The sequence below is a fragment of the Akebia trifoliata genome, chromosome 2 (genome assembly GCF_017979445.1).
Source record: "Akebia trifoliata isolate Shusen 1 chromosome 2, ASM1797944v1, whole genome shotgun sequence".
Taxonomy (NCBI): Eukaryota; Viridiplantae; Streptophyta; class Magnoliopsida; order Ranunculales; family Lardizabalaceae; genus Akebia; species Akebia trifoliata.
This window is the reverse complement of record NC_141376.1, coordinates 27,438,632-27,465,684: the sequence shown is the minus strand read 5'-3', so window position 1 is coordinate 27,465,684 and position 27,053 is coordinate 27,438,632. Positions and strand designations below refer to the sequence as shown.

Sequence of the window (27,053 nt, the reverse complement as noted above, 5' to 3'; positions counted from 1 at the left end):
AGGTTTTTTTTTACAATTCCTAATATCTATGACTTTAGTGGAAATCTTTTATCATTATTAATCTATTGTTGTAACAAGTTCAAAATTTACATAAAAAGAAATCAAGATTATCGGTCTATCATAATTAGCACTTAGCCCCCATTGGCAAAAAAATCCCAGCTTCACCTCTGCTTGTGTGAAGCAGTGGGGGGGTATTAATTAACTCACCCATTATGTTTTGGAATGATTATTTCATTTTATGTCACAGCTACCCCTTGTTATGTGGGAGTTGGTAACCATTTTAAAACATCATCCTTTGTGCTTCCTCTTATATCTCTCGCTCCTGTGCACAGTTTATTTCACCTCTTTGTAATTTGTATTCATTATTGAGTAGTAGAGCATTGGTTCCTTTTTTTTTTTTTTTTTGAAAAAAAACAGAGAAAAAAATATGTTAAAGGTCGCTATCCACATTTTTTTCCTGATATTACCCTTTTGCTCTTTGTTTTTTGTTATGGTCATAGATCAACTTGCCTTTTCTGTGCCAAGGAAAAAAGTTCAATTTTTCATGAGATTTCAAACTAAGTTCAAACTATTTGTACTGCTCGTATAATCTGGGCAATCTGTTTGGGAACTAATTGATGTATTGATATTCCTATTGAGAGTGGAGAGGTTGTCAATGTTATAATGATTTTAGTTTCTCTGCTTGGTGTTGTAATTCATTTGGTCTCTATGTAACACATGAAGACAACTAATTGGCTACAACAAGGGCACCCAGGCACGTTCAATTTAACGCTTCCCTGACAGGAAAGCATGGATCGATTAGCAAATCCACTGGTGACCCATACAACTCACAAGAAGGAATTTCAAACGACCAGTTTTGGAGATATAAGTGTTGAATGAAACCAAAATATTTGAAATTTTCTTGTGGGAGGGGATCTTAAAATTGTCTCAATAGTTCAATAAGGAGATTAGTTTTAAGGTGGGAAAAAGGAGATAAGAGTGAGTTTTTGGGAGGATAGTGTTGGGGTTTTCACCCTACAAACACAGTCGGTGATGACGATTTGATATGAAACAATCAATGCCGCGCAGCCCTTTTGATCTAGGTCTGAATACCTGCTTAAGAATCACACACAATATGCAAGATAACAATCATACACAAGCACATGACACAAGGATTTTACGTGGTTTGGCTATACCTACGTCCACGGGCGGCATCAGTCAATTTTTACTATAGCAAGCAATGTGAAAAAAAGTTACAACTCAGAAACCAGCGTTTCTGTGCTCTCTAGCAGCCTCCAAAAAAAAAACTCTTTTTTTTTTTTTTTCTACTGTAATCTAGCTCAAAAAAAAAAAAAAAAAACAAGCCCCGCAACTCTTACTTCTCCTGATATATAGGCAGGATAGGTTGTGGCATATATGTGGGTAACCCACGTTTTCCTTCTCATGTAAAGATAAGAGAGAAGGAGTTGTATTGGTGTTGGACTCTTCCAAACACCAATCTCTCCACCGTACCATATAAATCGAGTCAAACTCAACAAATAGGTGGTATGGCAATTAGTGAGTTCTCTCTCTCTCATCTAGATTGGATTTTCCCCTCTGAGATCGTTTCTTTACTCATTCGGCGACGCACAATGTTTTCTCCAAAAGGAAAAGATACATGTGAGCTATTCTCCCCTTTGGCGTCTGCTGGGAGCTTTAGAATAAGAAATTTAGAAAGGTGTTCGAGGGAAATGTTGGGCTGGGTCCACCTCATGTGGGCCACCCAAAAGAATAAGGGCAAAGCCCATTCAACTTAACAAAAAAAAAGGGGACAGCAGCTAGTTCTTTAGTTGGAGCTGCTGTTTTTGGGTTACAAGAAGGGAGAAAAGAAAAGAGCAAGGTTGAAAGAAAGAGAAAAGAAAAGGGGTGGACTTTGGAGAGCTAGGGCAAGAAGATTAAAGGGCAAACTTTGTCCGATTTGACTCAAATTTGGAGTGGAGAATACTTGCAATAAACTCTACAATTCCACCGGTTTATTTTTCCAGATTAACTTCTCTTTTCATCTCTATTGAGAGATTTCATTGGTGAGACCTAAACTTTTCCTTTTTTATTTTCTTGTCGAATCCATCTTTATTAGATGATGTTTATTGTATTGTTGAACCAAGAATATGTATTCTTGATGTTGAATGTGATCTTGTGATTCTCTAGATTGATCTTGAGAGAACTTTGGTGTAACCCATTATTGTTGATAGTGGAAGATTTGGGTGTAGACTACCGAGACAAGTCCCGTGGTTTTTACCTTCACTTTGAAGGGTTTTCCACGCTAAAAATCTTGTGTTGTTGCTTGTGGTTGTTCATTTTGCTTAGTTGGATTATCTTGCACTTGGATTGATATTATTCGGTATAATGGTGGTGTTAATATTGGTTGGATATTTTTAACCTATTTTTGTCACTCAAAGAGGGAAAGGGTTTAATTTTCGCTGTGATTATATTATACATTGTGTGGTTGTTTGGAATTAATTTCTTGAGTGTTAAAAATGGAAGGGACAGATGGCATGATCAAATTAAGTTCAACAAATTATTCCACTTGGAAGTGCATGATGGAGGACTTGCTTTATTGCAAGAATTTGTACAAGCCAATTAAATTGGGTGATGTAAAACCAGCTGAAATGTCTGATGGTGATTGGGAAGTTATGCATAGAAAAACTGTTGGTCACATTAGACGGTGGGTTGATCCAAATGTATTTGAGGAAATTTGTGATGAAACTAAAGCCGATGTTTTGTGGAAAAAGCTAGAAAATCTCTTTGAGAAGAAAACTGCAAGAAACAAGACTGCCTTGATTAGAAGACTTGTTAACCTGAAATATAAAGATGGGAGCAGCATGGTTGAGCATACAAGTCAGTTTCAGAGCATAGTGAACAAGTTGGTAGCCATGAAGATGAATCTTGATGATGAAATACAAACATCTTTACTTCTTAGTTCGTTGCCTGAGAGTTGGGAAACTTTAGTGGTGACAGTTAACAATTCGGCACCAGATGGCAAACTAACCATGGACTTGGTTAAAGACAGTCTGTTAATGAAGATGCTAGAAGAAAAGAAATGGGTGAATCTTCTTCTAAGGTGCTCATGACAGAAAAAGAAGATAGGCGAGGAAGAAGCTAAAGTAAGAACCCATGTGCAAACTTTAAAAGGGATAGTTCTAAGGGGAGATCCAAGTCTAGACCGAGAAGAAACATTACTTGCTTTCACTGCAACAAGCAAGGGTATATGAAAAGAGAGTGTAGATTCTGGAAAAGGGAACAAAGTGAAGCCAAGAATAATAAAAAAGAAACAAACATAGCCATTCATGATGGTGATACAGTGATTGTTTACGATGATGGTTGTGTTAACCTTGTCTACCAAGATAGTGATTGGGTAGTTGATTCGAGTGCTTCATTCCATATAACCTCCCACAGTGAATTCTTTACATCCTACACCAGTGGTGATTTTGGGAATGTCAGAATGGGTAACAGTGGTGCATCTAAGATTGTGGGCATTGGTGATATCCACTTAGAAACCAACATCGGCAACAAGTTAATTCTCAGAAATGTCAGACATTTTCCAGATATTCGTCTCAACTTGATTTCACTGGGAAAACTTGATGATGAGGGCTTTACTAGCCATTTAGGTGAAGGTAAATGGAAGCTCACCAGGGGTTCTCTAGTGGTTGCCAAGGGACAAATACTGAATACTCTCTATGTCACGCAAGCTACACTTTGCAAAGGAGAGGTGAATGATATTCAGAAAGAAGCAAATGTTGATATTTGGCACAAACGACTCGGCCACATCAGCGAGAAAGGACTTCAAACTCTTGCTAGGAAGAAATTTGTACCTCAGTTGCAAGGTATGACATTTCTGAAGACTTGTGATCATTGCATAATTGGAAAGACTCATAGAATTGCATTTCATACACATCCTCCAACTAGAAGGCCAAATGTTATTGATCTAGTTCATATGGATGTTTGTACTATGCAAATTAGAACGCTTGGCGGTGCTCTTTATTTTGTGACTTTTATTGATGACCATTCTAGAAAAGTTTGGGCTTTTGCTTTGAAATCCAAAGACCAGGTACTCGAGACTTTCAAGTATTTTCATGCTCAGGTTGAAAGAGAAACTGGAAAATAGTTGAAGTGTGTTCAAGCAGATAATGGGGGTGAGTACAGAGGTCCTTTTGAGAGTTATTGCAAGAATCATGGTATCAGGCTTCAGAAGACTGTCATAAAGACCCCTCAACATAATGGTGTAGCTGAAAGGATGAATCGAACCATTGAAGAAAGGGTTAGGTGTATGTTGTCACATGCCAAGCTACCTAAGTCTTTTTGGGGGGAGGCTATGAGAACTGCAGTTGACTTAATTAATCTTTCTCCATCAGTTCCTCTAAATGGTGATCTACCCGATAGAGTTTGGAAAGGAAAAGATGTATATTACGATCATTTGAGAGTGTTTGGTTGTAGAGCATTTGTTCACATTCCTAAAGATGAGAGATCCAAGCTTGATGGTAAAGCAAAGCTGTGTAGTTTCTTTGGGTATGGTCATGAAGAGTTTGGGTATAGGTTGTGGGATCCAGTAAACAAAAAGATTGTTAGAAGCCGAGATGTTGTGTTTCTTGAAGATCAAGTTGGGGAAGATGTTGAAAAGGCTGAGAAGTCTAATCCCTCCACTAGCATTTCTATTGATCTGACACCAATTGCTCCACCTCCAGTGCATGTTGATTATGGGGGAGGTGGTCAAGAAGACAATGATGGTAATGTTGATGAAAATGATCAAGCTGGTGAAGAAGTTGAGCCAACAAATCAGATTGAGCAAGAACAGCCACAACCAGTTGTTGAAACTGAATTAAGAAGATCAACAAGAGAGCGTCAGCCATCTACTAGATATCCTCTTCATGAGTATGTGATGCTTACTGATGGAGGAGAGCCAGAAACTTATGAAGAAGCTATCTCACTTGAGAAGAAGAAAGAGTGGTTGAAAGCCATGCAAGAAGAGATGAATTCCTTACATGAAAACCACACTTATGACTTAGTAAAGTTACCTCAAGGCAAGAAAGTTTTAAAGAATAAATGGGTTTACAGGTTGAAGACTGAAAATAATAGCTCACAAAGGTACAAGGCTCGGTTGGTTGTGAAGGGTTTCAGTCAGAAGAAAGGTATTGACTTTGAATAATTTTCTCACCAGTGGTGAAGATGTCCTCTATCCGAGTTGTTCTTGGTTTAGCAGCTCGCTTGAACGTGGAAATTGAACAACTTGATGTAAAAACTACATTTCTTCATGGTGATTTAGAAGAAGAAATTTTTATGGAGCAGCCTGAGGGATTCAAAGTCAAAAGAAAAGAGCATCTTGTGTGTAAACTGAACAAGAGTTTATATGGGCTTAAGCAAGCACCAAGGCAGTGGTACAAGAAGTTCGACTCTTTTATGGTGAGCCATGGGTACAACAAAACAACTACTGATCATTGTGTGTTTACAAAGCATTATTCTAGTGATGATTTCATCATTCTTTTGCTTTATGTCGATGATATGTTGATTGTTGGCCATGATGCTATTAAAGTTGAAAAGTTGAAGAAAGAGCTTAGTAAGTCCTTTGCCATGAAAGATTTGGGATCGGCAAAACAGATTCTTGGCATGAAGATATCTCGCGATAGGAGAAATGGGAAGCTCTGGTTATCTCAAGAAAGCTACATTGAAAAAGTTCTAGAAAGATTCAACATGGGTAAAGCCAAAGCCGTGTCATCTCCACTTGCAGGTCATTTCAAACTTACTATCGAGCAATGTCCTTCAAGTGAGAAAGAGAAACAAGAAATGAGCAGAGTTCCTTATTCATCCGCAGTTGGAAGTTTGATGTATGCTATGGTATGTACGAAGCCAGATATTGCTCACGCAATTGGAGTGGTTAGTTGATTCCTATCTAATCCGGGTAAGGACCATTGGGAAGCAGTGAAATGGATACTTAGGTATCTCAGAGGTACTTCAAGGGTGTGCTTGTGCTTTGGAAATGGTGAACTTGTATTGGATGGTTATACAGATGCAGATATGGCAGGAGATGTTGATACCAGGAAGTCTACTTTGGGACTCTTGATGACTTTTGCAGGGGAAGCAGTTTCTTGGCAGTCCAAGTTACAAAAGTGTGTTGCTCTATCCACCACGGAAGCTGAATATATTGCAGTGACTGAAGCTTGCAAGGAAGCTTTGTGGATGAAGAAGTTCTTACAAGAACTAGGCTTGCAACAGGGGAAATACATTATTTACTGTGATAGTCAAAGTGCAATCCATCTTTCTAAGAACTTGACGTTTCATTCGAGATCCAAGCATATTGATGTTCGTTATCATTGGATTCGGGATATACTTGACGCTAAGGAGTTACAGTTGGAGAAAGTGCATACAAGTAAGAATGGCTCAGACATGTTTACAAAGATTTTGCCAAAGGAGAAGCTGGAAGCTTGTAGGCGAAGAGCGGGCTTGGTAGAGCCCCCCACATGAGATGGAGGGGGAGATTTGTTGGGCTGGGTCCACCTCATGTGGGCCACCCAAAAGAATAAGGGCAAAGCCCATTCAACTTAACAAAAAAAAAATGGGACAGCAGCTAGTTCTTTAGTTGGGGCTGCTGTTTTTGGGTTACAAGAAGGGAGAAAAGAAAAGAGCAAGGTTGAAAGAAAGAGAAAAGAAAAGGGGTGGACTTTGGAGAGCTAGGGTAAGAAGATTAAAGGGCAAACTTTGTCCGATTTGGCTAAAATTTGGAGTGGAGAATACTTGCAATAAACTCTACAACTCCACCGGTTTATTTTTCCAGATTAACTTCTCTTTTCATCTCTATTGAGAGATTTCATTGGTGAGACATAAACTTTTCCTTTTTTTGTTTTCTTGTGGAATCCATCTTTATTAGATGATGTTTATTGTATTGTTGAACCAAGAATATGTATTCTTGATGTTGATTGTGATCTTGTGAGCCTCTAGATTGATCTTGAGAGAACTTTGGTGTAACCCATTATTGTTGATAGTGGAAGATTTGGGTGTGGACTACCGAGACAAGTCCCGTGGTTTTACCTTCAGTTTGAAGGGTTTTCCACGCTAAAAATCTTGTGTTGTTGCTTGTGGTTGTTCATTTTGCTTAGTTGGATTATCTTGCACTTGGATTGATATTATTCGGTATAATGGTGGTGTTGATATTGGTTGGATATTTTTAGCCTATTTTTGTCACTCAAAGAGGGAAAGGGTTTAATTTTCGCTGTGATTATATTATACATTGTGTGGTAGTTTTCCCAACAGGAAAGGAGAAAAAAAAAAGTCCATGAGGTAATCCTGGACATTTTAGGGAAGTTGTCTCAGGATTTTGAGGGAATTTTCTTTGAGGATTTTGTTTTTAAAGTGGGATGCTCTTTGTCTTGTGTAGCTTGCCTTTAGTTTAACAAACTTTTTTTTTTCCCGTTGATCCCAACCCTTAAACACAAAATCCAATGATTGAGATTTATGAGTATCTTGGAAATACAAATCTTGAAGACACTTACATTTAAAGGGTTAGGATCATGTGTTTTTTTCATGAGTCATTCTTAGGAGCCGTTTTAATACATTTTCGTGAGATTCAATTCCATCCAAGGCCATGACTTCTCTTTTATCAACATGCTTTTATAAACTATCATACGGGGTAGGAATTTAGCAACGATGCTTTTAGTGAGCTACTCGTCATGGCTATCTCGAGTTAATGTTAATGAGTGCTAATATAATTCACTCATGTTCATAATCATAGGCCCACACAAGATTATGATCCAAGATGGGTCCTTAAATCTAATATTAACTGCCAAGCATTTCAGGTCTATGTTATTAGTTTACAAGGCCATCACTCTTGCAAGTGAAGGTGAGATTATGCCAACACAAGAAGTACAACTCCAATTTCCTGCAAATCAAAATCAGATGATTTAGAATACGTAGAACTCCAATTTTCACTGCTGTCATGACCCTAGGGAAATATGGTTTCGGCAATTACAAACAAATCCTCCATCAAATGAAACATGGATAACCAATCCCCTCAATGCTCGACATCAACAAAAAGAAGAAAATCTACAAATCTAGACTTCACTAATCTGAAAAATATGTCAAATAGACCCCCTTCTTTTGGCAAATTCATTAAACTACAAAACTATGTCAAATCTAAATTGTATTTTTGTACCCAATTTACAAATATAAATGCAATGATACTAAGAGCACACCATATGAAGCCCCTACAGCCAAGACTACAGTAATCTGTCGAGGATGATGGAGTGCTTGTACATTAAAAAGGAATTGTTGTTATAGGCTTATTAGTAAAAAATGACTATTTGGTGCTTTTGATCCAGTCATGAAGCATGAGTTGTTGGAAAGTATGGTTGCTTTTGTGGGCCATTGATTCAAAAGAACAAGGATCATAACTAAAATGTGGTTGCACTACTAGAACCAAATTTTATCTTGAGCTCCACTGAAGCATATTTTTAGAAAAAAAAAATCACGCAAAAAAAAAAAAAAACAGAGATTGAAACTGCCGGTCATCAGAGAAAAAACAGATCATCTCTGAGTTTCCAGTGGAATTCGATTGTCAGAGAAGAAGGGCTGCTGCTGCAATTGATTTTGCACATGTGATACATGTTCCTTCTATTTCAACAAGTAAAGCTCGATGCATTGCAATGCCTATCATATCTGCTCGACCCTTCATAAGTAGAGAGAGAATAAAATGGCCATAATAAAGACGCTTATTGTCTGCTCTTGATTCAACACACTTCCACTGTAGTGTCCAAGTAGATACTACTACTACCTCTCGAAGCATAGTAATATTATTTGATCAGATCATTGAATTATTTATTTTTTTGGGACAAAGAAACCCTTGAACAATTTGGTTTTTTTTTTTTTTAAATGCATTGGAAAAAATTTGTGAGGTGATAACTAGCTGATGTGGCAAATAAATCTAGAAATCTGTGATTGAGATCCTACAGTTGTAAGGTTCGTTTGTATGGTTCTCTCCCACAAACGACTGTGGAAGAGCGAGCCGGATTCTCTCCAATATCCACCAAAACATGGGGGACATCTCTAAATCACCTTAAATAAAATAACAGAAAATGCATTGGACCTGAATTTTGCTTAATGTAGACAAATTAACCAAACAAACTTGCATCATAAAGACTATTTTTATATTAATAGATAAATCCAAACATAAAATTACACTCTCCACATCACAAGATCAAGATCCGTCGTAATTTATAGCAAAACAGACAAAACGAGAAAAGCATGTAACAGCTTATTATGTATTTGAAAAATGAACAACTGAACCTTAAATGATGTACTATTCATCAACCTCCGCTTTGATTTCTCTTTGCAGCTCTTCCTTGTACTCCTCAAAGGTCCCCGGGTAAGTTTCCACGGTCCCATTCTCAACAACCCAGATTTGACTCTTCTCTTCGTCCTCGCAAACACGTGAAATTAACCTAGAATCATGACTCACCAAAACAACACCACCCGTAAATTCATCCAAAGCATCGGCCAATGCATCAATGCTCTGCATGTCTAAGTGGTTTGTTGGCTCATCCAATAACAAAATGTGGGGCTTAGACATAGAGATTGAAGTGAAGACAACACGAGATTTTTGCCCTCCTGACAGTTTCGCTATAGGGGTAAGGTGGTTATGGCTTGGAAGCCCGAATTTCCCGAGTTTTGCACGGACCGCCTCTTGCTTGCTAAGTCCTTCTTGATCGGGATGAAGACGGAGAAGATATTGCACAGGAGTCTCCTCCATAGTCAATAAGTCCACAAAGTGTTGAGAGTACCTCCCAATCCTCAACTTCTGACTCTTTCGCGCTTCCCCCTCTGTAGGGACCAAATCACCGGCTAGAAGATTGAGTAGAGTAGATTTCCCAGCACCATTCGGGCCCACAATTGCGACGCGTGTCCCCATATCAATACCCACATCAACATTCGAGAGCCTGAAATCCTCCCTATTTGGATAACTAAAACTGACTTCAATAAGCTGTAAGAGAGGTGGGGTAAGCTCGGTAGGCTCCGGAAAGTGGAACTCTACACTATAGTCCCTCCATTTCTTTGGGGCCTCTGCCAGGGCCTCGTCTTCATCAAGCTTGCCCTTCCCCTTGGCCTTCGAGGCTTCTTTGGATGCAATGAACTTGGCCCGATCCTTGACCTTCTCTTGCTGAACCCGATTTCCCGACCTTTTTGCAGCCTTCACTTGTTTGTCGTAGATCTCGAATTTCTTGTTCATCTCTTTGCGACGCTGTTCATACCCACTCTCGAAATCATCGAAATTCCCACGGTAGACATGTAGTTTCTCATCGTGTAGATGAATGATTTCGTTGCAGACAGAGTTAAGGAAATCACGGTCGTGTGAGACGACAACAAGAGTTTTCTTCCATCGACATAAATACTCTTCTAACCAAAGAACAGCCCGAAGGTCAAGATGATTGGTGGGTTCATCAAGTAATAGAAGGGTCGGCTGCATAAAGAGTGCCCTAGCCAATGAGATTCTCATTCTCCACCCACCACTAAAAGACCGGGTGGCTCGGCCTTGCATATCTTTGGTGAAACCCAATCCTGCTAGTATCTTCGAAGCCTGAGCCTCGGCTGCATCTGATCCCATCACCTGTAACCTCTCATATAATTCGGCAAGCTTCTCACCAGCATCAATATCAGTATCTGCATCATTGTCGTCCCCATCTCCAGCAATAGACAAGGAATTTTGCAAACCTTCAACCTCTTGTCGAAGCTTGACAAGTTCTTCATTGGCTGCAACAACGGTTTCAAGGGCAGTCCTGTCGTCACCAACTACCTCTTGTTCAACCAATAGCACATCGATGTTTTTGGGTACAGGGATCTTCCTCCAAGCAAGAAGTTTCAATAGCGTGGACTTTCCCTTTCCGTTGGGTCCAATTAAACCATATCTCTTCCCGTGAGAAATCTTCACCGATGCATTCTTGAGGAGCTCCTTCCCTCGTGCAGCTACGGAGAAATTATCGATCGTTATATCTTTAACATTAGCATCAGCAGCTTCTTCGCCATCAAGTACAGAAGCCCGGCTACCAATGACAACAGTGAAAGCATCACGGTCGTCCTTGAGAGCTTCCTTCTTGGCCTGCTCAGCGGCGTGAGCAGAAAGTAGGTCTTTCATTTCTCGCTTTTTCAACTCTTTTTCAGATATGGAGATGTTGAGGGGCTTCAAATCTGAACGTCGATTGGATTTGTTGTCAGAAACAAGATTTTCAAGGCCATTCTGTTGGTTTTCTTCAGAAACGAAGTCGTCATCATCATCAGAGGGGGGAAGGTCGATGCCATCGGTGTAAGATGGAAGTTTTGGTGCTGTCTTCACCTTGAGGTCAAAATGCTCCTACCAATAATCAATTGGGATCACTGGTTTCAAAGGTTAGAGCTAAAAGGAGATTACTATTTCGTTACAATCCTAGGTAGAGAGAAAGGAACTATACAAGCAGAGATTGAATGGGTACAAAAATAAGTGACTCATGCTGTAATGGAGATGCTTATATAGGAGACAACTACAGTGATATCGTCGAGCTTTCCACCATGATACTGTAAACCAGCCATTTGAGCAGCAGTAAAGAAGGGTGTCTGCTGTACACTGTCTTGTGCCCATTGGCGAGCCAAGGCTGTTATTTCCTGAGCCGTCACTTGAGGGCCCAAGCCAGCCCTCACAGCATGAACACCATAGCTGCGACCTCACTGTTGTATAAGTTGTCAAATAGTCCATCTGTTCCGGCAACGATTACATCCCCCGGTGCAACTGGAATATTAAAAACCTGACCAGTACTTGGTAGATCACTATTATTTCTTCTCTCTAGTTGATATGGGAAATTGTAGATGCAAGATTTCGCTCTACACTTTTCATCTCTCCTAGTTCGAGCGAACCTGCAAATTAGCCCACTCCGACGATCAAGTTAGACTCTATGAGAGTTGATCAATCTTAATTTAGTTTAGAGAGAAGAAGAATTCGAACCTCCTTTACTCATGATCCTCTTCCTTTTATAAGCTTCCCACTTGATCGTTTTCTGTGCCATTTGTTGAAAAGACCCAGAGCAGTTAGCTTTCTCTCAGGGTGGTTAGCTCACTTTTTGACATGTCAACTGCAGGAGTTGTTACAACTGCCCTGCCACTTCTGAGATAATCAGAGCTGATATGACATGATGTGGGTTGTTAGAGCTGTCAATCAATGGCACATCTGTCAGATTCGTCTCGCTGACCTATACTGTCGTTGTCCGTGCTACTTAATTGATCGGTGGCTCAGGTCCGAGCTGGACATCCGTGCACCCGAAGAGTTTAATCAACTGGGCTTATATAGCAGTCTATCCGAGTTTCAAATTGTTACTTCCGGACTTTGTTCGAGCCACGTGTCCATGTTTAAGAATTTCCCCCACAGAAATTGAAACCATGCTGCTGTACATAAGATTGGAAGACAGTGTGTCCATCTCTAATGACTATAAACCCACTGTCACCTAGATTAATGACTTGAATGGCCTGGTCTCCTAGTGCTATAATGCATGCCGTGAAATGATCTTATAGCCTCTGTACACGAGTGTGCTTTCTCTAAAACTTTTGCTGGGTTAATGGAACCTTTCGATTCCCTTTTAATTGCAGTTACTGAATTAGACATGAGTTTTCCAACATCAATACCCATGTCTCTCCAGCCTCCAACGCCATCTACCACACCTATTGCACTGTTGAAAGCGCGTCTAAGGCTAAGGCATATAGGTGTTGTAGGTGTATGTATTGGTGACATCAAATTAGAGCAGGCGTGGGTGGTGTGTTGGAGACCCATCTCAAAGACAAACTGTGGGACCTACTGTGGTCCCTACCTTACCTTACATCATCCCAAGCATTTCCTTCATATCTCCCTCTCTCTCTTCCCTTTATCAGATTTCTTTTTCTTAAAGTTTCATTTTTTTTATTCTTGTTGTTACTAACAACGTACAGCAACACCGATGAGAAAAAGGAAAACGAATATTTTACTTTTGATACCAAGCACAAAATATATATATATATATATATATTATAGCAGCCCACGAATTCTCCCTTTCTCTCTTCACAGATCTCCTATCCTTATTTTATATGCCATTTTGTATCTTTCATTGTTATTGGAGTCCACAAAAAAAAAATCCAAAAAAAAAAAAATTACTTAATCAAAATATTTTATTAACATGCCCTAAAAAAAATAAAATTAATTAAATAAATAAAAATAAAATAAAATAAAAATAGGCCAATTTTGCAGTGCGACAATTTTTTAGGTTTACAAATTTGATCCTCAAATTTTTCCCAGCGAAGTCGCCACTGAAAGCGCCCTCGATTCGCGGGGTGCGCGGATCCGCTTTTGACCTTTGAGGTTTGGGAGTCGCCACCTAGTTAATATGGTCTAAGAATCAAACATTGACTCAAAACGAATAAACAAACGACTAATCTACTAAAAGATAATGAGTCCAGAGATCACATTACAGGGTTTGAAGGTGTTAGGCACCAACCCCGCCCGGCAAACGCCAGTCTCTACTAATTCCCAAAAACGATAACATTGCTAAAAGGACCTAAATAATAATAATAATCAAATAAAAATATTTACCTTTACAACGCAACAGTTTTGTTCCCTCAGATCTGATAGAACAACTCCTCGTATAGTACTCATCGTATTGTTCTATCACCGGATTCGCTTCAGACGTCCAAGACGAGTATCTCCTTCTTAGATCTGAATATTTTTAATTTGTTTATAGATTTCTGGATGTTTTTGAGGGGTTTATAAGTGTTTTTTGAGCTAAAGTTGGGGTATAGATGTTAGGTAAGGAGTTAGGACTTCAAAATTTGAGTTTATGGGAGGCTAAAGAAGTTTTTTGACCTACTTTTCTTAGGGTTTATTTTTTTATACGAAAATAGGTTGTAGGGACCTTTATTTATAGATTTTTTTAAGTGTTTTTTAGATAGAGTTAATGTTTAATTAGAATTCTATTAGATAGTTTTAGAGTTTAATTAGAATTCTATTAAGTAGTTTTAGAGTTTAATTAGAATTCTATTAGGATTTTGAATTTAGTCTTATGAGATTGACTTGATTTAAATTTTAATTAGGATTTTAACTTAAGTCTTATGAGATTGACTTTAATTTTTGACTTAAGTCTAACTTGATTGACTTTAATTTTAAGATTTTGACTTAAGTCTTACTTAATTGACTATAATTTAGGGTTTTGGCTTACGTCTTACTTGATCGACTTTAATTTTAATTAAGATTTCGCTTTACATTAATTAATGTTTTAATTATTAATTTCGAAATTTTTAATTATTAAAATTGTAAAATTATCATTTTATCCCCGAAGAAAACTTTTGCGTTTCAAGTCGATTTTCGATGTTACAGGATGTTTTAGAATCGATTTTTCGTAAGAAATTCAATGGGATTGTTGGTTTGTGTCGTTTATAAAAAATTTTGTGCGAAATGGTCATGAACTTTATGAGGGGCATTTTCGTAATTTTGTTGAATCTTTTAAAAATTGGCGAAATAGTTTATTTGGTTTCAATTTGTTGTTTTATGTGTTTGAAAGGATTTTTCTAAGTGTAATGTGGGCTCTAAGGATGTTTTGATGTTAGGGGTATTTTGGTAATTTGACCATTTTTTAGTGATTTTTATCGTAAAACTTCTTTTTGTCTTCAAGATGATGATTTTTATATTTTTAGGGTTATATTTTCCTAACTTAGCGTGGTTTCTACAGTTTTGTTAGTTTGAGATACCTCATCCGAATTTCTGAAACATGTCTAGCAACAAATAAAGCATTGAAATAATCATCCATCATTGGGAACCGTTACGATCAGGTTGACGAGTTGATTAATTAGGCGAGTGCAAAAATGGGGTGTCCACAGGTGGTAACCTTTAAAAAATATGGTCATTTTAGAAATATTATAAAGAAAATAAATTTTAAAAAAAAACAACGATTTTGTACCCTTAAACACAAGGGGATTTAATGTTGGCCTAGATCATGAGGATCACTTCATTGAGAGAAAGGACCCTAAACATGACTTTTTCAAGAGCATAAGTTTTGAAAAGTATGGGCTTTTGTGATTATGAGAGTACTCTCATAGAATGAGGAGGGGTCAATTACCTTTAGCCTCAAAACAAGTTTTGTAGTGAGTGCAAAATGTGTGAGGGATTGAAGTAAGTACAATTTGGTTTTAAAGAAGGTTTCGACCCCAACCCTTTTGATTAAACCGAAATTCAATCTACCATGAGTGGGGGAGAGTGTTCATTGCATCCTAAGGTGTGCCGCCCCGCCAAACGCTAACACAAATCCCCATGTCAGATCTCGAGGTACTAGGTGGCACCTCAAAATTTCGGTATGTTCTCCTCTGTTTATGTTAGCATTCCAAGGCGTTCAACATGCACCTGATAAACGACATACAATCCTGCATACATACAAAATATAATAACTAGCGGAAGCCTATATACATCTAGTATCGTACGATAGATCAGAGTGCGGAAGAATGAATTAATATACAAGATTATACAAAACTCATTACTCTAACAAAAGTCCTAACGCTCAAAACAAAAATCTATATTACTCTTTGACGAACTGACACCACTAGGGGAGTATAGCCCCAATACTCACCGGATAACGGACTCTGGTCGTCTATCTGACCTACCAGATAGTCCTCACTCGTGTTCTACACCTGCTTCGCCAAGCTCCGGATCTGAAACTAAAAAATGGATAAATAAAAAGTGAGTAACAATAGTTACCCAATAAAGAAACAATGGTTACCCAATAAAGAAACAAACAATTTCTGCTAATAACCCCTCCTAACATGAACGAATAAACATACTGAATCATTTTAAAATATACAAAATTTTACAGAAGAAACTACAATTAACTGGTACATATAGCCAGGGATGAGCAACTAAACATTTTAAAATTGACATTACATCAATCAACATTACTCACTATAACATTCTTTTTTTATACAAATCTAATTGATCAAATGGAAACATTAAACGTGCATTTTATTTTATATATCAAAATAAGCAACAGATACATAATACACAATGGTGGCGTATTGGAATTAGAGAGTTGGGATTCACGATTGGATCGCTCCTAGTCGGGACATGATGTTATAATTCTTCTTTGACTTTTAGTTCCTGATTTTGTGGCCAGTCGCTGCACTTACCACGCTTGGTTGACCATTTATCCGGCTCAGGCTGGCCTTTTGACGTGACCGTAAGCAATGGGTCTCTTTTCGATGTGTCAGAACGTTCGACTACTATAGATTGTTAGCGATCACTGACTAATCATCTTCGTCTATGCCTATCAGGCGTACATGTGATTCCCAAATATACAAACCATTCGTATACGACCACCTTTACATTACAAGTTCACTGATAAAGATAGAGAGGAATAAACCCAGATTCCAGTTGTGACTCTACTCTCATATGCGTCCCATACCACGTATGAGCTTGGTAGTCCCTACCGTACATCCCAGGATAGTACACCACTCCGGATGATATGATGCACTATCCCTTCAGGCATTCACAAACTCTTTAACAGCTCACAAAATAGCTACTTATATATATTATTTTCATTTGAAAATAAAAGAGAAATTAACAATACAAGGTTGAGAATGGATATCCAGTTTCCTACCATGCAAGTGTGGCCACCCGGCCTAAAATAAATAACATAACGGAAAAATAAACAGCGCCTTACGCTAACAGAAATTTAAATAAACATGCAACCATTAATATTATTATCCCTGGATATATGTTCACCAACCTACACACAACACAACAACGTAAAATGCAGACATCACTCCTCGGGTGTGACTCTGACATTTTACCGTTTCATACCCTTTTTCCAATTTTTATAGTTTTCAATCTCTTCAATAAAATATCTATTTTCTGATATTCATCAACTCAATATGAGTTTATTGAATATTAAATCACATTTTCCAACTATAGAATTTATTTTTATCAATAATATTGAAAAAGAATACAAATTTTATATCAAAACGGGGTCCGAGCAATGCACAAGACCCAATTTATGGAAATACCCCATTCAAATACCCTACCCACGTATAATTTGTTAAAAATACAATTAAACATATCAAACATGCAATTTCTGGCGTGAATTTTTGAAATAACAAAAGAATTCTATATTTTGGAAATACATTCAAATTTTTTTTTTCGATAAAATCCTAAATGCAATTTTCACAGTCTACAATTACTAATAGAAATTGAAAGTTCCTTACAATCACTAGACGACGGAATTGAAGCATGTGCGCGGAAATCGAGGTGAATGGTGCAAAAATCGAGGTAACTCGTACTTCAAGACAGTTGATTTTCGAAACTGGCCTAGTGATTTTAAAGATCTTGATGTCGTCGTCATTTCTCCCTTCTGCGACGGAGGACGGTTTGACCCCGAAACGGATGAAATCCGAGATCGAAGTTTCAAAATCCCCGTATATACGTACGGCTGATTTTTGACGATACGGGGTGAAAAGACGAGAAAACGGAAAGAATTTAGGTGGTTTATGTAGAGAATGAGGCTGTGGATGTTTCTCCCTTCTGCGTCGGAAGACGGTTTGACCCCGAAACGGACGAAATCCGAGGTCAAAGTTTCGAAATTTCCGTATATAAATACGACTGATTTTTGACGATATTGGATGAAAAAGAAAGTGAAATGGAAAGAGGTTGGGTGGGTTTTGTAGAGAACGCAGCTGCGGACATTTCTCCCTTCTGCGTCGGTCATCAACGGCGAGCCGTTTGCCGTAGATCTGGGGTTGAAGTTTAAGAAAATAAATAAAAAAATTTTAACATTGGCTGTTGGACGGTTGGAGAAGACGAAATAATAAGAAAAAATTTAAAATTTTTATTTATATAAAATTTGGGACAAAATCGGTATTTTGCATATTGTTTCGATCGACGATAACTTGACAGTCCGGACTCAAAAACTGACAAATGAATACTCTATTTCTCCTAATTTTCCATTCTGGATCTAATGGTATGGTCAATTTCTACAAATTATATCTCTATCAAAAGTTTATATTTTTGACCAGAGGTGACCCCTAAACTTGATATCATTTTCGTTTTTGACGATAATTCGATTTTCTGATCTCCAAAAATAACAAATACATAGTCCATGTTCAATAATTTTTCATTACGAATCCAATGGTATAATCGAATCTTAAAAATTCTTGCTCTAGCAAAAGGTCACCATTTTAACCTGATCCGACTCGGTAATCGAGGATTTGCAATTTTTTTATTCGGACTCGCACTTGAGCGTGCCTATAGGCTAAACTATGTTTTTCGATCATTTTAAATCTAATGGTGAGGTCAGATTCCATTAAAAATTACCAGAAACATCCTAAAGTTTTACCCCTAAGTCCCACTTTCAAGATTTTCTTAAAATTTCACTATTTATTTTTTCCTCGATATACGAATTGAAAATTCGGGGTTTTACACAAGGCTTTCTAAATCAAAATTAAAGAAAGAAAAGAAAGAGATAGGAGAGGGAGATGGAAAGGGGAGAGAGGGGAAAATAAAATCAAAATCCTATTCTAACCCAACTTGAAGCTTGAGTTCTCCTTCTTCTTTTTCTTAGATCCTTACTAAAATATTTATATTGAATCATTTTTTAAGAGAAGACAGTGAGAGAGTAGAGAGCTGAGTAGTGATTTGTCTAGAATTTTAGGTTAATAGAGAGGGCTTTAGAGCATAGATTTTTTTTTTCAAAGGAAGAGGGGGTTTACAGGTATTGAGGGTTGTCTTTAGGGTTAAAATGGTCAAAATTAAAAGGTGGTAGAGAAAGACATAGGATTAAAAACAAAACAAAAAAACAAAAAAAAAATTGAAATTTAAGATTGGGGAGGGATAAATATGGCAAAAGAGGTAAAATGATTATTTTTTACCCATACCCATGTATACAATTCAAATGAGTTGAGGTATGGGTGTTTAGTTGAGAGAATGGTGAATATAAGATGTTAGATAGTTAGATTTTGGGAGGTAAGTGTAGTAATAATATGTGGTTAAAAAGTATGGAGATGTGTGGGTTAGGTGAGTTGATTAAGGGAATGGGTAGTGGTGTAACATGGTGGTAACCTGTGATGAGATTTTAAGTGAGAATGATTGGGTTAGGTAATGGCATATGGTGTGGTGGGGGAAGTGGTGTGTGTAGCTTTTGAGAGTGACGATGTGGTTAGGTATATTAGATTTGGGATGTTAATTATGATGATGACTTATGTCCATCTTCGTGAGCATGGGTTTTTGAGGACTTGTGGACTTTGACCGTAGTCAATGAACCTTAAATTGAATGAGGTTGGATTTGAGAGTTTGTGGGTTTTGAAATGAGGTGGTGTTGAAAGTGATTTTGACAATGGCTTGGGCTTAGAATTGACTTAGGCTAGAATTTGATTGAGGATTTGGATTGGATTATGTTAGGTTAAAGTATTTTTAGGGATTGATTTGTGTTGGATCATGGAGTAAGATAAGGAATTTGGTTTGGGATAGAATTTGAAAGAAAGTTGAGGTTATGAGACAATCTAGAAATTGATGATAATGTGATGAAAAATTATTCATTTTTGAGCATGTGGACCAAATAAAGGGCCTTAGATTTTTATTTTAAAAAATGATCAATTTTTTGAAAAGTAGGCCACTAGGCCTTTTGATTGATAAAATGATTTTAACAACATATTTTTATGGGCCTTCTCGGGATGGACCCATGCAAATTGGAGTGTCTACAAAATCATCTCGCAAATATTTTTACCAAACTAGTAGCCCAATCAACTTTTCGAGAAAATCCGCTGATCTTCAGATATGTCCCAGTTTGAGGGATAGTAATAGGGCTTGTACATGTATCCTAAATGATGAGGACAATGAGAAGGATTCTACAACTAAACCAAGCTGTAAAGCCCATGACTGTTAGAGATTGTGGAGCTTACGATTGTTGAGTGGAAATTGTATTTCCTTTTAATTGTAGAGATAGTGTGTATCTTATAAATCTTATATCTTGTACAACATTTATTTCAATAATATATTCCCTTGCTTCTTAGGTTGAGAAGTAGAATACAAACTTCTCTTCTCAAATCTTCTTGTTTTACAAGATTTCAGTCTCAATGGAAATTTTGGACCGATAAGCGGTTAAATGCCCTTAGGTTGTGAGTTTGATATCCAATATGAGTATTAATTCCTCAGGGACCACCCTCAAGGGCGCACCCACTTACCTGTGTTTGTAATGAGTGGGCGTTGCACATGTCCTAGGACTAGTCTTTGGACAAACCATGATTTATAGACTGTGCAAAGCCTAAATACAGGCCCGGTCCCCTGTCTACAAGGGATTCCCTATTATACCCGGAATTCATTTTTTCAAGAGATATGATTATTACTCTAAAAAATGGATGTGGAATAATTCAAAATACATTCCATATCATTTTGTTGTACTTTAGAAAATGTCAAAAAAGAGAGTTGATTTTTTAATTTTGCAATACAGATAATAGTGAGAGAATAACATTAAGAGGTGGAAAAATTCATTTTCCTATGATTGGATGATAAAAACATTAATGAAAATCGCATTTTTCAGGAAATGGATTTTGACCCATTTTTCCATGTATAAGCAGCATAAATATCCTAACTTCATGATTCAACTAAATCTAGAATCCTCACATTATATCATCCTTCACTGATTACATTAGAACGCTTTGAAAATATCTTAAAAACTAATAAAATACAAATTAATTTGTGTGAGGAGAGAGATGACAAATTCAGTCCCAAGAATAAGTCAATAACTAAAAATTAAATGTTTCTTCCTCTTTCTTGCTTAGAACTTTGAATGTGGCACACCAATCATGACCAAGTCGAGATGGTAATTCAAGAAAACAAACACACATTCACACTCAAAAAAAAAAAAAAAAAGTCCTTATTCACTTTTTATCTTGTGGTAGTACATGGTACAGCTCTCATAGCTAGGCCTTCAATCAGTGATGCAAATTTAGTGGTAATTCAAGAAATTCAGTTTTGCTTTTGGGGTTAAGAGTTTTACCCATAAACATTGTGGACCCTAACCTCATATATATATCCTAATCCTTTACTTATCAGAGTAGCTCCAAAAATGATCACATTAAGTGAATCAACAATTCAACTAATCTCAAAGAACTTATCCTAGAAAGAAAGAAAGAGCTGTAGTGAAACACATGATGCATGGTATGGTATGTTCGACAGCTAACTGACCTATGCCTTCGATTGGATTTATCCCTAAAGACCAAAACACAGCGTAGAAGGTAGACCTCTAGGCAGTAGTAAGTGTGGGTCAGTCAAATATATTTGTGACGTTGAATATCCATAGAGACCACGCCACGCCACGCCATGCCAAAGTAAGAAATGTTATTCATCCCAATGGACTAGAAACCGGACCATATCTTCTAAAATCAACTATTAAAATGAGGGCTTAGTCAAAAGTGTATATGGTGGAATTCTAAACCATCCAGGAATAAGGGGTCATGAATCATGATCTCTCTCTCTCTCTCTCTCTCTCTCTCTCTCTCTCTCTCTATAGTGCATTCTGATGCAATGCGTTAAGTGCGGCATTATAAGTAAAAGTCGGAGCACTACGGAAACATCTTTGAAACCGACAGTCCGCTTCAAAATTTCCGTAGGGAGGTGAAACAAATACAAAAAACCACATGTCATACTGTGAAGAGGATTCTATCAAAATTTTGAAACCGTCTACCCGTTTCAAAGTCGTACTCGAGCACGATAATGCTGTAATTGTAATATATACTTCTTAGATAGTTCCAACCCACAGACTTGACAAGGGACTTATAATATAAAATTATAAAACCGTGTGGAATTTCTTGAAATGTGAATAGTCCCCATGATTTAATTTCAAACACCATAAGTACCGAAACCAATAGAAATATATTTGTTAGTATGGTTGAGGAATTATTTTAATGAACCATGAAATCTGCTTCATTATATAGAGAAAAATCTAATAAATACGAATAAATTGAAGAAAGCATGTTAAATATGCACTTATTATATAGAAAGGTAAGCTTGAAAATTAAAATAGCAACCTGAATTGTGCTTTTTGATAAACCAAATTAAGATGTCAAATTTCTTATGAAATCTGAATACTCAAGATCTAACCAAAGCTAAAATCATTTATATTAAGTTTCAGAGATCCCATAAGGTGTCTTGTTTCTATAAATAGAAATGATGTCTATGTGGCACAATTTGATTGGGACATAAACACATTGGGCTGCGTGAACAACTTGAATAAGAGCCCGAGGTGCTTTAAAGACAAACTAAAATGTGCCACCACAAAAACACTTAATCTATTATATAGGAATGGAACACCTTACTGGATACTGAGTCTTATATTAATTCTAAGTATTAATTTAGAATCATTGTATATATGTTTCAGTAGGAACTTAGAGGCAAAATTGACAAGTAGAGACATTAATGGATACCCTCAAAAAAGGAATTATTTTTTCCAACTTGTTAGTATGGTTGAGGAATTGTTTTAAGGGTAAATTACACTTTGACAACTATAGTTTGGCATAATTCTATTTCGACTCCCTAACATTTTGATAATTGCACTTACCTCCCTTATAATTATCTAAAGGGTTCACTTACCGGTACCCTTTCGTCAAAGTGTTATAAACCTAATAGTTAAATTCTTTTTATAAAGATGATTTTGCCCTTTTTAAAATGTTACTTTTTTCAAAAACAAAAATGTGACTATGACAAAGTATGCTCCTCTTGGTCCTGAGTTCAAAATCGAGTGCAACCTCTAAGTATTTGCTTAGCAAGAGTTGTGGGTTCTTCTGCAGCCTCCGGGAGACTTAGTCTCATCAATGTGGATTAACAAAAAAAAAACATAGAAAAAAGACTATATATATATATATATATATATATATATATATATGCATGTGAAAAAATGGAATACTTGGATTGGTGCAAATTTATTATTGTTTTAAAATCTAGTTTTTAATATAAAATAAGAGTGTAAAATAGTAAAATAACAATTTTAACACCTGTCGGTGAAAGGGGAGATAAGTGCAATTATCAAAATGTTAGGGGATCAAATGGAATTATACCAAACTACAAGGGGTCAAAGTGTAATTTACCCTTGTTTTAATGAACCATGAAATCTGTTTCATTATCTAGAGAAAAATCTAATAATACAAATAAATTGAAGAAAACATGTCAAATATGCACTTATTATAAAGAGGTAAGCTTGAAAATTAAAATAGCAATCTAAATTTTTCTTTTTGATTAACCAAATTAAGAGGTCAATTTTCTAATGAAATCTGAATAGTTGGATACCCTCAAAAAAGGAATTTTTTTTCCCTTTATTTACTTCCATGGACAATGAAGCATACTTGTCATGCATTCCTCAATTTTTATTATTTATTCTTTCCTATTGAATTTTTTTTTTGTTAACCTGTGTATTTTTTGTAAGATTTTTTTTTTTTTTAGGGATTCCATTTACATCTTAATTTTCTATTATTATGAGAGAAGGCTGAGTTGAAATGGTTTGACACCAAAACTAACCATTTTACTGTGCAATCTTAAGGGAAAAAAAAAAGAACATTTAATCAATATTTTAAATAAAAATAAATCCTTTTGATAAATGTGTGTTTGCACATGCCACTCTCTAATATAATGAAAGAATAATGATGAATGCACGAGGTTTTGGCCTATGGTTGAGTAGTGACTGACATGGCAAAGGCACAGAACCGAACAACTCATAATAAAATAACATTTGGAGGTGTACTTAATGCATCTTAACTTGTGTCTAAAGGCACACGTTAACAACATCCTAGACAAAAACAAAAAGAATCGTGATAATCTGACTACCCCCCATGGCAAACTCAATTTACTTCCTGAGGTGACTAGTTTGGGAATCATAGATCTGCGTTCCTTGAGATACATGGTTCTCTAGAGATTTTTTTTTTTTTTTGAGGAAGTGCAGCCGTGTATCTCGAAGGGGGCAGATCTACGGTACCACCGATTGAATTTGCCACGTGGGGTAATCAGATTATCACGATTCAAACATACAAGCCTCTTTGAACCTTTGACCTTGGTGGCGGTCAATGAGAGGGCGAATTTCCCTCAAAATCTTTTTTCCAATCAAAGCGGTCATGTCCGTATCATATACACCTTATTTTCCAAGGCATAAGTACAAAAGAAAGAAAAAACTTAGAAGACAAATAAAAGAGACATAAAAGTCAAGGTCCTCAAATTGAATAGTCAAATAAATACAAAAGCTGGCCCACAAATGCCTCATCACCACCCCAACACTGGACCCTATTTATACCACGTTCCCATTTCTTCAATTACAACCAACTTACCAAAACAAAATGAAGTCTTGGACTCTGCTTCTCCTCCTCTCCTTGGCCTCATTATTGGGTGCCTTGGCACAACAAGGGGGTGACATTGGCTCTCTCATTTCTCAATCCCTTTTCGACCAAATGTTGAAGCATCGAAATGATGCGAATTGCCCTGGTAGGGGTTTCTACACTTACAATGCATTCATCACTGCCGCAAAGTCCTTTGGAGGCTTTGCGACCACTGGTGACACTAACACACGTAAAAGGGAGATTGCTGCGTTCTTGGCTCAAACTTCTCATGAAACTACAGGTTAGTCAAGTTGATAGAGAATTGACAAGTACAAATATTTTGATTATTTCAGAATTTAAAGCCAAACAATTATATTTTTGTGTAAATATTTGAACATCTACCATGGATATAATTTGACATACCGTTGTTGCATACTTACAAATGTGGACAAATTAATTAATGTCACAGTGTATAAATGTGGACTAAACACATCGTACCATCATCGATATATCTTATCACAATAAAAAATATAATTGATCTATCTCATTATATCTCTAAGATCATATTATTAGGTTTTGCTTTTCTATACCCTTTTTATTTATAAAATTCCAATGGATGTAAATTTGCTTATCATACAATTCAACAAAAAATATTTTATTTTCAATTGATTTGTTATTAATTTTACAGGGGGGTGGCCAACTGCACCAGATGGCCCATACTCTTGGGGATATTGCTTTGTTCAGGAACAAGGAAATCCCGGTGATTACTGCACTCCGAGCGCACAATGGCCATGTGCTCCGGGTAAAAAGTATTATGGGCGAGGACCAATTCAAATTTCATAGTAAGTACATTGTCATTTATTCCCCAAACCAAATTGAAATTTTATAATAATAATAATAATCCATTGTATATAACCAAGGGATTGTGAATTTGATCTTCGTTTTTTTATTTATTTATTACTTTTCAGCAACTACAACTATGGGCAAGCTGGACGTGCTCCACAAATAAATTACAACCTCATCAACGACCCAGACGCCGTAACCAAGGATGCAATCATTTCTTTCAAGACAGCATTTTGGTTCTGGATGACCCCACAATCACCCAAGCCATCATGCCACAATGTCATAACGGGACAATGGACACCATCTAATGTTGATAGGACCGCAGGTCGGCTCCCTGGTTTTGGGACCATCACAAACATTATCAACGGAGGAGTCGAATGTGGCAAAGGTGCTAATGATAAGGTTGCGAGCCGGATTGGGTTTTATAGGAGGTACTGTGACATACTGGGAGTGAGCTATGGGGATAACCTTGACTGCTATAACCAAAGGCCCTTTGCTTAAGCCCTCTTGTATCCCTATTTTCCTTAAAGAATAAGTAAACCAACCCTACATATGCTTAGATACTGTGTGAGGGGGCAATAATATATGGAATTACCAAATGTTTCCCATCTATGCATTTCTATGTGCTATTAAATCTCTTTTTGAATGTGGATTTGTGTGTGATGGATGACCTCTTGTACGAAAGGGCGAAGCCATGTAGGAACTAGTGGGGACTATATCCCCCACTCAACTTATTAAAAAAGTATAAACTCTGGTTTAACCCCTTTGTGTTTTTTTATTGATAATAGATAGAAACCGACTAGCCTTACTAAGTTAAAGTAAGGATTTCACCCTTAATAAGGGTCCTTGGGCTAATGATCCTTGCTTCAGGGTTATAGAGGATAAAATTTTAGAAGCTTTGAATTAAACAATTTCCACAAAAGCTAGTTTTTCACGGTTGAACTCTAATTTTGAATTTGGGATTAGGTGAAAGTTCGGTAACTGTCTATTTTCAAAACTTTGGATCAAGTTAAATTTTTTTTATGAAATTTTGAGGATTGTGGTGTTGGATTGCTGATGTGGTAATCCATTTGAGCAAAACAACCCTTAGGCTTAAAATCTAACTAGTAAGGAAAGTGCATCACTATTAGATATATCCCGTGTTTTTCAAACTAACGACGTACGTTCCTTGCTAAGTCTCATTGAATTTTTTTTTTTTTTTTATAATATATATATATATATGATTTAGTTCCCCACATTTTGATCAATACTAGAGAGACTCTAGTCCTTTTCAAATTGACAACGTTCGTCCTAGGCCTTGATCTTCTCAAACTCGTGCCATACTCAAAATCCTTAAAAAAGAAAAAATTTGCAAATTTGTAGAATTCTCCAAATTAGGGATTATCTGATTAAATCGATTAACTAACGAATCAATCGATGATTTATCAATTAATATGGTAAATGTAAAATTTTATTTTCTATAACATTAAAATCTAAAAGCCAAAATAGAGGTTGAAAGATGTGCTTTATTAAGAAATTTGAAAATATCATTTATAATTTTTTTTGAAACAAAAAAATTTCCCCATTTTTAAACAAAAATTTTCCTTAACTTATATGAACTTAAATGAATTGAACACATATCGAATTTTATTACTAGGACTCATAGAAAATGATTTAAGGAGCCTCACCTTCAACTTCTATCCAACTTTTTGGAAAAAATAATTGATAATTTAATCCCTGACATTTTGATCGATATTAGAGATAACCCTATTTTTAAATCCTTGTATGGGCCCCACTCAACTTCAAAAACAAATTTGATGACTTAGCCCCTACGGTTGGATGTATATTAGAGATATCCCACAAGTTTTGCAAATTGACATGTGTCCATTGGCCTCTTCTCAATCTAGTGAAAA

At 36.7% G+C, this 27,053-nt stretch overlaps 2 protein-coding genes and 1 pseudogene across 2 annotated transcripts; 1 reads left to right on the top strand and 2 right to left on the bottom strand.

Moving 5' to 3' along the window:
- Positions 1–9,127: 9,127 nt before the first annotated feature.
- On the bottom strand, positions 9,128–11,305 carry LOC147410017 (ABC transporter F family member 4). Its single transcript, XM_086432205.1, has one exon. The coding sequence runs from the start codon at positions 11,129–11,131 to the stop codon at positions 9,302–9,304; it is 1,830 nt and encodes a 609-aa protein (XP_086288331.1). The 5' UTR covers positions 11,132–11,305; the 3' UTR covers positions 9,128–9,301.
- Positions 11,306–11,431: 126 nt separating this feature from the next.
- Positions 11,432–12,790, bottom strand: LOC147410016 (putative protein phosphatase 2C 55 pseudogene; annotated as a pseudogene).
- An 11,521-nt stretch (positions 12,791–24,311) lies between these two features.
- Positions 24,312–25,771, top strand: LOC147410015 (endochitinase-like). Its single transcript, XM_086432204.1, has 3 exons — positions 24,312–24,619; positions 25,007–25,160; positions 25,287–25,771. The coding sequence occupies exons 1-3, from the start codon at positions 24,340–24,342 to the stop codon at positions 25,660–25,662; spliced, it is 810 nt and encodes a 269-aa protein (XP_086288330.1). The 5' UTR covers positions 24,312–24,339; the 3' UTR covers positions 25,663–25,771.
- The last annotated feature ends 1,282 nt before the right edge of the window (positions 25,772–27,053 follow it).